The 11,744-nt window shown below is 38.0% G+C and overlaps 1 protein-coding gene across 4 annotated transcripts in view; it reads left to right on the forward strand.

Annotated features, from left to right (window-relative positions):
* Window positions 1-11,744, forward strand: part of GSPT1 (G1 to S phase transition 1) — a 34,670-nt gene that overhangs the window by 15,377 nt on the left and 7,549 nt on the right. For 2 of the 4 annotated variants that reach the window (XM_007462819.1, XM_007462817.1), the window contains exons 2-11: window positions 133-177; window positions 296-337; window positions 1,301-1,528; window positions 2,757-2,790; window positions 4,684-4,761; window positions 6,075-6,255; window positions 7,181-7,335; window positions 7,512-7,652; window positions 8,697-8,790; window positions 9,641-9,721. In XM_007462819.1, coding sequence (XP_007462881.1) covers window positions 316-337; window positions 1,301-1,528; window positions 2,757-2,790; window positions 4,684-4,761; window positions 6,075-6,255; window positions 7,181-7,335; window positions 7,512-7,652; window positions 8,697-8,790; window positions 9,641-9,721 — 1,014 coding nt within the window. In that variant the 5' untranslated portion in view covers window positions 133-177; window positions 296-315. The remainder of the gene's footprint in view (window positions 1-132; window positions 178-295; window positions 338-1,300; window positions 1,529-2,756; window positions 2,791-4,683; window positions 4,762-6,074; window positions 6,256-7,180; window positions 7,336-7,511; window positions 7,653-8,696; window positions 8,791-9,640; window positions 9,722-11,744) is intronic. The other 2 variants (XM_007462818.1, XM_007462820.1) reach the window with 2 other exon arrangements.

The following is an 11,744-nucleotide window of genomic DNA, read 5'->3' on the forward strand; positions in this document are numbered from 1 at the left end:
GTCCCCTGCATCGGCAGGCGGACTCTCAACCACTGCGCCACCAGGGAAGCCCTATTTTTCCTGTATTTTAAAAGATAAGTAAAATGGATGTATAGGTCTCAATTTTTAATAGAAGTTATTTCTATTAAACAGCACCTGTGGAACCTTCTCAAGAGGAACAGTCATTGTTGTGTGAAGGTAATTTTCTATGATGTGACTCTTTGAACATCTAATTCAGAAAACATTAAGTTGTCTGTGGTGTGTAAAGCTAGATACTATTTTGTAAATATATATTATATCTCAATTTCTTGTCTAGGTTCAAATTCAGCTGTTAGCATGGAACTTTCAGAACCTGTTGGTAAGAAAATTTCTGACCATATTAATACAGTAATATGAAACTCTTTCACTCTCAAGATTTAAGGTACAAATGTAAGTGTTACGCTTATTATAATGCCTACATTTTAAACTGAATCTTTGCTGTTAGGATTTAGAAAACAGAACTAATTGGGCATTAATACTGCCATGCTATATTTATTGATTGATTGATTGATTGTACGCCAGCCTCTCACTGTTGCGGCCTCTCCCATTGCGGAGCACAGGCTCCGGACGCGCACGCTCAGCGGCCATGGCTCACGGGCCCAACCGCTACCGGGGCATGTGGGATCTTCCCGGACCGGGGCATGAACCTGTGTCCCCTGCATCGGCAGGCGGGCTCTCAACCACTGGCGCCACCAGGGAAGCCCCATGATAAATTTATTGATGGCAAATATAAAAGAATTGAATGGAGGAAATGCAAAAGTCAGTTTGAATAGTTGTACTTGATCCATTTACTTTGTGAAAATTTTCTTCCTTTTTGTAATGTTCTTACCCTTAAGGGTTTCATATTCCCAAGGTGATTAATAACGTCGATATCAAAGTTCTGTTACTTGCAGAGGAAAAGAAAAGATCTAAATCTTTTCACACTTTTTTGTATTCTTATTTGGACCTTCCCCTTTCTTCTACTGTCAGGACATCTTGACGATGGAATAACTGGGCTGTTAGGAATGTTAGATCTGCTGTTCATGTTTTGTTTGTCCTTATGAAGATGAAGCTACGTTAAAATAGTCTCTTCTAGTCTCTGAGTCAGAGCTCTGATGTCAGCAGTGAGGAGGCTAGCTTGTCCGTTTCTGTTGTGAAAGAGATTTTCTTGCTTGTGTGTCACTAGAGGTTAGGAAATGGAACTGAATATGTTAAGTTCTATTTGTTATTTGAAAGCATCTGTGTTTTAAAGTACAGATGATAAACGTTTTTCGGAATACTAAGCTAAAATGTCTTATTTCAGTAGAAAACGGGGAGACAGAAATGTCCCCAGAAGAATCATGGGAGCACAAAGAAGAAATAAGTGAAGCAGAGCCAGGGGGTGGTTCTTTGGGAGATGGAAGGCCCACAGAGGAAAGTGCCCAGGAAATCATGGAGGAGGAAGAGGAAATACCAAAACCTAAATCTGTGGTTGCACCACCAGGTGCTCCTAAGAAAGAACACGTAAATGTAGTATTCATTGGGCATGTAGGTAAGTTGTACTCATAGCAGTGATAAGAAATGACCAAAGTTATTGGGTACATCAAACATAGAACATCTTATTTAGCTACTTGGAAGTGTTTCGTGAAACTGAACTAAATTAATCTAAAATGTCTTGATTTTTTTTTTTTTCGGTGTTACACGGGCCTCTCACTGTTGCGACCTCTCCCGTTGCGGAGCACAGGCTCCGGACGCACAGGCTCAGTGGCCATGGCTCATGGGCCCAGCCGCTCCGCGGCATGTGGGATCTTCCCGGACCGGGGCACGAACCCGAGTCCCCTGCATCGGGAGGCAGACTCAACCACAACGCCACCAGGGAACCCCTAAAATGTCTTGATTTTTAACTCAATAGATTTTTTTTTTAGCTGGCAAGACATTGCCAGTGCTTTATTTCTGAAGGTTGTGATGGCATGGAAGCTGGAAGAAAATAAGCTTCAGTATATTTGTATGTAATGAATAACTGGTCTATAGACCACTGATTATGGCTCAACATATTATGACATCTGTTAATTAATATAAAAAATGTACGTATATTTTTTATGTGAACTTCAGTTGATTTTGCAGTATTAACTTTACTAGGTAGTATAATTTTGTGTGTGCAAAAAATGAATAATTTGGAGTAACTTCTGGATGTTGTCAGGTTGCTGGTTTAGCACACAAAACAAAACCCTATTTCATTTATTCAGATATTCTCTGCCAATCTCACTTATCAGAGAGAAGTGAGAAGAAAATAAGGGAATTATGTGGCCCTTTATCTTATCTCTGCCTTGCCCTGATGATACACGGTTCTACTTTTTTTTAGTAGCAAGAACTCCTTTGAAATTTGTAAAGGAACACCTATACTGGCTAAAAGTGAAAAAGCAGACTACCTAAATGCAGTTCATGGATCTTTGGCTACTTTTGTTCTCCTTCAGGCTCCTCTTGGGTAATTCATATTCTGTTGCTGCTGCAGAAGGTCAAGGAGCAATCTGTTAAAGTCTTTCTTTATCAGTAAAGTAGCGCTAAGTCACTGCAGAGCTGCAGGGGGTCTTAGCTTCAAAGGGAGAAGGTGACTAACCAGAGCTTATGACCCAAATTCCTATCATTGCAGTTGCTTTTGCAAGCTGTAATTATGATGTTAAACGGACCTTTAGTTGTATTCCTATATAGTGATGGTGTTTTGTTTTGTTTTTATTACACCTGTGGTTTGCCTATTGTTGATGATGTTGTTAACTTTTTAGATGCTGGCAAGTCAACCATTGGAGGACAAATAATGTAAGTATATTTTTTGTTAAATATCTTAAGACTCTCATGGAACATTAATTAAATGTATTTCTAATAGCTGTCTTTTAGATTTGTGTATAAAAATATAGAACCCTAGATTATAAGAAATCTTAGTCTGCTTTAAATATGATTTTCTTGGGAATAATGAATCCAGGGAACTGGTTTTTCCTCATTCATCAACTTCTTGAATATATGTGGATTTAATCAAAGACAGTCTGGCTAACATGCTGAATAGTTTTTATTATCACACATATAGAAAGGTATCTAGGTATGAAAATGCCATGGTTGACTTTTAGTGATGTGTTCTAGAATTGAAAAATAATTAAAATGTCTTTTTAATCTCTTCTAAATTAGACTCATTTCTTTAAGCTGTGTCATCAGAGGATCCAGAGGGCATATCTTCATTGTCTTGCCTTGTTAAGTAATCTTAATCAGTAATCTTGCCAATTACTTTTGAAAATTTCCACAACAGACCCTAAAGCAGGCCGTTACACAGGAATCCTTATTACCTAAGGCTCTGTGGAAGGAAGTGACAGGCCCAGTTGATGTTGTGTTTTAGGAGAGTGTATATTTTTTGCTTATGGGCTGGAATTTTCATTGGCATTTCACCAATATTCTATACCAAAATGGTTAGAAGTATGCACTGTAGATGACTCTGCAGAGAACAACACATAGAGACTAAAGCTAAGAACAGGATTTGATTTGGATTGAGTCAAGGGAAGCAGTTAGGTATTACTAAAGAATTATTTTAAAATTTATAATCTCATTTTGACTAATATTTTTAAAATATTAAATATTGAGGGCTTCCCTGGTGGCGCAGTGGTTGAGAGTCCGCCTGCCGATGCAGGGGACTTGGGTTCGTGCCCCGGTCCGGGAAGATCCCACATGCCACGGAGCGGCTGGGCCCATGAGCCATGGCCACTGAGCCTGCGTGTCCGGAGCCTGTGCTCCGCAACAGGAGAGGCCACAACAGTGAGAGGCCCGCGCACCGCAAAAATAAATAAATAAATAACATAACATAACATAACATAAAATATTAAATATTGAAATGTATTAGTAAGACATAATTGCTTGGACAACCGTTGGAATTATTTTCTTTTATACAGTATTTAATTTGCTTTTTTAAACTTTTATTCTGAAATAATTTTAGACTTAACAGAAAGGTTGCAAAAACTACAGAGTTGCTATACAACTAATTTTACCATATTAAATAAACATAGTACAATCATCACAACTAGGGAGTTAACACTGACACAGTACTATTTACTAAACTACAGATCTTACTTGAATTTTACCAGTTGTTCCACCAGTGTCGTTTTTTTCTGTTCTGGAGTTCCACATTGCATTTAATTGTTACGTCTCCTTAGTCTCCTCCAACTTGTGACATTTTCTCAGTCTTGTCTTTCATGACCTTCATAATTTGAAGAGTGTTATTTGGTTATTTTATGAGATGTTCCTCAATTTGGGTTTGACTGATGTTAACAATTAGATTGAGGGTATGCATTTTGGATAAGAATGTCACAGAGGCATGTTGTGCTCTTAACAGAGCATCCTATCAGGGCGCACAAAATAGCAATATTCAGTATGTTTTATTTATTACTGGTGATAACAGCCATGATTATTTAGTTAAGGTGTTGTCTGCCAGAATTCTCCACTGGAAAGTTATTTTTTTCCCCATTATCTTGGGGGAAGTAATTTGAGATTGTAAATATCTTTTCCACTGAAACTTTAATTCAGCATCTACCCCAGTGGTACTTGTACTTTAAAGTGGCTTTTTGTGGAGTTCAAATTCCCCTCAAAAGAGGTTTAAAGGCTTCCTCACTTCACAACTGAATAATTTGTGAGTAACTAAATGTTGTTTCTCTTTTCTTTCAACATTTTCAGGTATTTGACTGGAATGGTTGATAAAAGGACACTTGAGAAATATGAAAGAGAAGCTAAAGAAAAAAACAGAGAAACTTGGTAAACTTTTATGACACTCTAAATTACTTTTTTTTTTTTTTTTTTTTTTTTTTCTTGCGTTATGCGGGCCTCTCACTGTCGTGGCCTCTCCCATTTGCGGAGCACAGGCTCCGGACGCGCAGGCTCAGTGGCCATGGCTCACGGGCCCAGCCGCTCCGCGGCATGTGGGATCTTCCCGAAACGGGGCACGAACCCGCGTCTCCTGCATCGGCAGGCGGACTCTCAAGCACTGCGCCACCAGGGAAGCCCTCTAAATTACTTTTAAGGAAACTCTGCCTACTTAATGCTTTTGTAGTCTACTAAGATGTAAGTTCATGAGGTCTAAAATGGTGTCATAACAAAGGAAAAGTTTCCCTTCCCCTCATACTACCTAGTAGATCAGTTCCTGATGACTTCATAACTTTACACAGAGAAAATTTGGCAATATCCAAACATATAGGATAATAATAGGAGACTTGTGGGATAAATTATAAAATATCTATTTAATTAAGTCATAACCTGGCCACTAAAATTTCATTTATAGAATTTATAGTAACCAGAAATAGAACTGATGTTACAGTGGAATTTGGGGAGAAAGCAGGTAACATAATAGTACTTTAGGGTATGATCATTATGTGAATAATGAAAAAAGAATAGACGGAATTATTGACAGTGGTTGCCTTTGCATGGTGAGAGAAAGAGTCAGCTTTTTTCTTCTTTCTAACTTATTTTTTTTAACAAGCTTTATCTAAATAGGACATTGATGGTCTTTTTTTTTTTAAATTGTATTTCTGTGTTAAGGGAAAAAATCCTAATCAGTATAATACGAAAAAATGGATTACTTACTGTGAAATACAGATGATGTCATCTAAATTAACACCTACTGTTATAGTTGGTTTATTTCGATATTTCTTCACTATGTAAATTTAATTTTTAGCAAGTAACCATTGCTCCCAAATGGTGTATTAGTGGCCGCTACTTTTGAAAGATACCATTAGACAGCCTTATTTGTATTATACTTTGTGCTAGATGATTTTTAAAATGAAATATAAAGGAACTTATTACTTAACTCATGGTGATATTGGCACTGGTACTAAATAATCTTTCTTTGTATGTTGTCAGCTTGTTCTCATACATAATGTTTGCTTATAGAATATATAATTGACACTGGATATATATAAAAGCACTGAGTGTTTGAATCACAAGAACACAAGTTTTAATCATTTAATTTTTATTTCTACCCAGTCTTGTTCATGATTTAAATGTTGGTAGAAGAATATTTTTAAAACTTTCATGTTCTTACCAGTATTATTCTTATTTTAAAATTATTTCAGGTACTTATCTTGGGCCTTAGACACAAATCAGGAAGAACGAGACAAGGGTAAAACAGTAGAAGTGGGTCGTGCCTATTTTGAAACGGAAAAGAAGCATTTTACAATTCTAGATGCCCCTGGCCACAAGAGTTTTGTCCCAAATATGATTGGTGGTGCTTCTCAAGCAGATTTGGCTGTACTGGTAAGGAAAGACGTTTCCAATTCATCTGTGTATTTGTTAACAGCCCAACTTATAATGTAAACTTTTTTTTTTTGGCTGCGTTGGGTCTTCGTTGCTTCACGCAGGCTTTCTCTAGTTGTGGTGCGTGGGCTTCTCATTGCAGTGGCTTCTCTTGTTGAGGAGCACGGGCTCTAGGTACACGGGCTCAGTAGTTGTGGCTCGCGGGCTCTAGAGAGCAGGCTCAGTAGTTGTGGCACACAGGCTTAGTTGTTCCATGGTATGTGGGATCTTCCCAGACCAGGGCTTGAACCCGTGTCCCCTGCATTGGCAGGCGGATTCTTAACCACTGCGCCACCAGGGAAATCCTAAAATGTAAACATTTGAATTTACCTTCTAAAAGCTAGAATTTAGGTTACAGTGAATTATAATATATACATAGTCACGATTTTCACTTTTGTCTCTCTATCTGCCCAGTAAATCTTCATAATTTGATTTACTCATGAAAATGTTCCAGTTTTTCTCTGCCCTTTATTACCTCTTACTGTGCCAGAAATTAGTGTCCACTGACTGCCAAGCCTAATCCATTTTGTAGTCAATAAATGTACTGTGGGTACAAAAATGAATAAGAAATTATCCGTTTTAAGGTCTTCAGTCATTTTGCAATTTTTTTGGCAGGGGGTGGTCAGTGTACTAGCACTAAATCACATACGTATTTGAATTTTAAAATATAAAGGCACACTAGATTTTGGAAAATTGGGAATCAAGAAACATTTACCAAAATCTTAAAGCATTTAGACATTGTGATGTTCAAAAGTATGTATGTTATAACTAATTTACTTATATTTTCTTGGAAGAAGCTTCTGATAAAACTGAAAGGAAAGATGTTTTATTGCCAGAAGAGTGTACCTGAATGTGTAAGAATAAACTGTTTAATTTCTTGGAATAGGTCATCTCTGCCAGGAAAGGAGAGTTTGAAACTGGATTTGAAAAAGGAGGACAGACAAGGGAACATGCAATGTTGGCAAAGACAGCAGGTGTAAAACACTTAATTGTGCTTATTAATAAGATGGATGATCCAACAGTAAATTGGAGCAATGAGAGGTAAGTTTGGATGTCTTACTGTTTTGTTTTTTTTTTATAGACATGTTAGTGGAATAAAGGATGGTTTTGTTACTGTATGCTTTTTTTCCCCTGGGGTTTTTCTAAACCTTGATTTGTGTAGTGTTGAAACTAGAGTTCAGTTGCTTTACATTATAATTATTTATAAATATTAATAGATATGAAGAATGTAAAGAGAAACTAGTGCCATTTTTGAAAAAAGTTGGCTTCAATCCCAAAAAGGACATTCACTTCATGCCCTGCTCAGGACTGACTGGAGCAAATCTTAAAGAGCAATCAGATTTCTGTCCTTGGTACATGTAAGTAACCTTTTTAAAAGTTTGTGTCTTAATAAGTAATTTAAGAAAATATTGACTGTAACCTTGGCATTAAAAATACCATGACCTTTGTCTTTTAATTGGGTTGTCTTTTTGTTATTGAGTTGTTAAGGCTACTTTACTCACCTGATACAAGTCCCTTATCAGATATGTGATTTACAAGTATTTTCTCCCATTCTGTGGGCTGTCTTTTTACTTTCTTGATGGTGTCCTTTGAAGCACAAAAGGTCTTAATTTTGATGAAGTCTAGTTTATTTTTTTTCTTAATTGTGCTTTTGGTGTCAAGCCTAGGGAAGTGTTGCCTAATCCGGTCATAAGGAGTTAGCCCTGTTATTTTCATTTAAGCCTGTTGAAGCTCTTAGGGGAGTGTTTCATTTTGGATTAATTTTTTGTAAGGTAAAGTCTTGATTACTTTAGCTTTATGAGTGTTTAAATTGGGAAGTGTGAGTCTTTGAATTTTGTTATTTTTTTCCCCAAAATTATTTTGGCTGTTCCGGGTCCCTTGAATTTCCATATGAATATTAGGATCAGCTCATCAGTTTCTGCCAAAAGGCATCTGGGATTTTACTAAGGATTACATTGAATTTGTAGATTGGTTTGCAGGGAGCATTGCGATCTTGGCAATATTAAGCCTCCCAATCCATATACTGTAGTTTTAAATGGGAAACTATTAATATTTTATAGAATCCTGATTTCAGAGCTGGAAAACTCCATAAAAATTAAGTAATAGAGTGGAGTCATTTTATTACATGTGGGCTATTTGCCATAAAATACTTTTCTCAATTTTAATAAAATAAGTTTATGGGGAAGCTTTTTCATTATATTGAGCTATTTTGTTTTTTTTTTAATTTTCTGAGGAATAAGTGAAATGAACTGGATAATAAAAAGGTTGAATGAGAAGACTACATGGGTAGAATGGAAATATTGTTAAAACCACTTTTTTTTGTATAAAGTTAGAGTCATGTAATTTCTTAAAACTTTAACATTTATGTTGACTCTCTTTAATGGATATTGTTATGTTCTCAGTGGATTACCATTTATTCCATATCTGGATAATTTGCCAAACTTCAATAGATCAGTTGATGGACCAATCAGGCTGCCGATTGTGGATAAGTACAAGGTAGGTACCCAAAATGTTCAAGAAGTTGGGTTTTATGGGAGGTGATAAATTGTTTTAAATTATGAAATAACTTTAATAATTAACAACATAACATAGATGTCTCTTCTTTAATGGTTATATATTATTCAGTGATATAGATAGACCATAATTTAATCAACAAACTTAGTTTATTTCAGCTATTTTTCAGTGAGCCAATGATCAGTTTTAGAGAGAGACTCCTATAAGTAAAATTGCTGGAAGGGTTTGTGTATTAACGTTGATGGATACTGACAAACAGCCTTCCAGAATACAGTGCTAACTTACATGACCACCAGCAAGCAGTATATGAGTGCTAGTTTTCCCATAGCCTCATCAACCAACTGGATGTTAATCTTTAAAAAAACAAGCTTCACTATTTTTAAGTAGGTTTTTAAGTACTGCACTATCAATATGTACTATTTTGCCCTCTTCTCAGACACTTCGTTCTTTGATTAGCTTCATGTTAAATTTCTTGAACAAGTTATTTTTCCAATTTTATAAAAGAGAGAAGAGTCTCAGTTATTTTTGAGAGAACCTGAATTTGAACAAATAATTCAGATCTTCAAACATAAAATTCTGCCCTGTCTCCTGCAGTGTGCTTTCTTTTTAAATCCTAAGCCTACTTATTTATTAGTATTATAATTATACATATGCTTATGACACAGATATAGAGTATTTACCTGTGTTTGAGATTAATCCTAAGCATTCTACCACTTGAGCTAAAGATTTTCTTTTGTGAGTAAGCCCTGCAAGATTTCACTTTGGGTTGTTGAACTGCTGTAGAGTAGTACTAGAAGTCTGACATTTGGTTTTTCATTTTAAATTTAAACAGGATATGGGCACTGTGGTCCTGGGAAAGCTAGAATCAGGATCTATTTGTAAAGGTCAGCAGCTTGTTATGATGCCAAACAAGGTAAGAATTAGTAACGCTCTTGCTCATTTAAATTTTCTCTTGAAAATATTAGCAAGGAGCCAGAACTTTTCAGTCTTAGGGATTTCATTAAAAGAAACAACTTTTTAAATCCAGGATTATGTTTTATTAACGTCAAGTACAAAATTTAATCAAGAATATGTGATGTTATTTATTGACAAATGGAGAAGGGACAGTATTAGCTCCATGTTAGAGTTAAAAGGTGCACCATCTGGCTTCACTGGTGGCGCAGTGGTTGAGTCCGCCTGCTGATGCAGGGGACACGGGTTCGTGCCCCGGTCCGGGAAGATCCCATGTGCCGTGGAGCAGATGGGCCCGTGAGCCATGGCCGCTGAGCCTGCGCGAACGGAACCTGTGCTCCGCAACAGGAGAGGCCACAACAGTGAGAGGGCCCGCGTACCACAAAGAAAAAAAAAAGGTTCATCATCATGAAAGCTTCAACTCCGTTTTTTTTTTTGTTTTTTTATTTAATTTATTTATTCTTGGCTGCATTGGGTCTTCGTTGTTGTGCGCAGGGGCTACGCTTAGTTGCAGTGAGCAGGCTTCTCATTGCAGTGGCTTCTCTTGTTGTGGAGCACGGGCTCTAGGCACGCGGACTTCAGTAGTTGTAGCACGTGGGCTCAGTAGTGGTGGCTCGCGGGCTCTAGAGCACAGCCTCAGTAGTTGTGGCACACAGGCTTAGTTGCTCTGCGGCACGTGGGATCTTCCTGGACCAGGGCTTGAACCCGTGTCCCCTGCGTTGGCAGGTGGATTCTTAACCACTGTGCCACTAGGGAAGCCAAACTCCATTATTTTACAGGAAGTAAATAGAAATCTGAAGTGATTAAGTGACTTGCTTCTGTTAACACACTGGATGAGTAAGTGAGCCAGGGATGAAAACTCAGCTTTAATCATGACATAATTAGCTTCCTTTTATTTTTTGTACATCGTTATGTTGGGTACTATAAAATAATGTGTCTAACCTATGTTCCTAATTTATTTTGGGAGAAGAGGATTTGCCTTTATCATAAATGGGTCTTGGGGCTTCCCTGGCGGCGCAGTGGTTGAGAGTCCACCTGCCGATGCAGGGGACGCGGGTTCGTGCCCCGGTCCGGGAAGATCCCATGTGCCGTGGAGTAGATGGGCCCGTGAGCCATGGCCGCTGAGCCTGCGCGAACGGGGATCCCGCGTGCCGCGGAGTGGCTGGGCCCGTGAGCCATGGCCGCTGGGCCTGCGTGTCCGGAGCCTGTTCTCCGCAATGGGAGAGGCCACAGTAGTGAGAGGCCCGCGTACAGCAAAAAAAAAAAAAAAAAAAACTCTTTCTTTCTACCTTATTGTAATTTCTTCATTATTGGAGAGGGTTTTATTAAGTAACATGCAAAAATCTCAAGCTATTCCTTTGTGTATTTCTGACTGCTCAGTTGCTAATAATTGCACATGATGTTTTACTAAGAAACTGTTAACCTGTTTTCCAGAGGACTTCTCTAACAATCTAGAGGTATTAGTTATGTAGGAAAACAGGCCTAAATCATCAGAACCTCCAAATAGAGACTTTGTTAAGATTTAACTGAGAATTTCTTTCTTTCTTTTTTTTCCATAAATTTATTTATTTATTTTTGGCTGTGTTGGGTCTTCGCTGCTGCACACAGGCTTTCTCTAGTTGTGGAGAGCGTGGGCTACTCTTCGTTGCGGTGTGCAGGCTTCTCATTATGGTGGCTTCTTTTGTTGTGGAACACGGACTCCAGGCACGTGGGCTTCAGTATTTGTGGCTCGTGGGCGCAGGCTGAATAGTTGTGGCACATGGGCTTAGTTGCTCTGCGGCATGTGGGATCTTCCTGGACCAGGGCTTGAACCTGTGTGCCCTGCATTGGCAGGCGGATTCTTAACCACTGTGCCACCAGGGAGGTCCCCTGAGAATTTTTTTACCATGCTTATTCCAGGCACAGTGAATTACAAAAGGTAATTGTCAATGTACTGTTTAGGTATAATTGGGGTTTCTTTTCTTTTTTTTTTTTTTTTTTTTTTT

The sequence above is a fragment of the Lipotes vexillifer genome, unplaced genomic scaffold, assembly GCF_000442215.2.
Source record: "Lipotes vexillifer unplaced genomic scaffold, Lipotes_vexillifer_v1.1 scaffold306, whole genome shotgun sequence".
In the NCBI taxonomy this organism is placed as follows: Eukaryota; Metazoa; Chordata; class Mammalia; order Artiodactyla; family Lipotidae; genus Lipotes; species Lipotes vexillifer.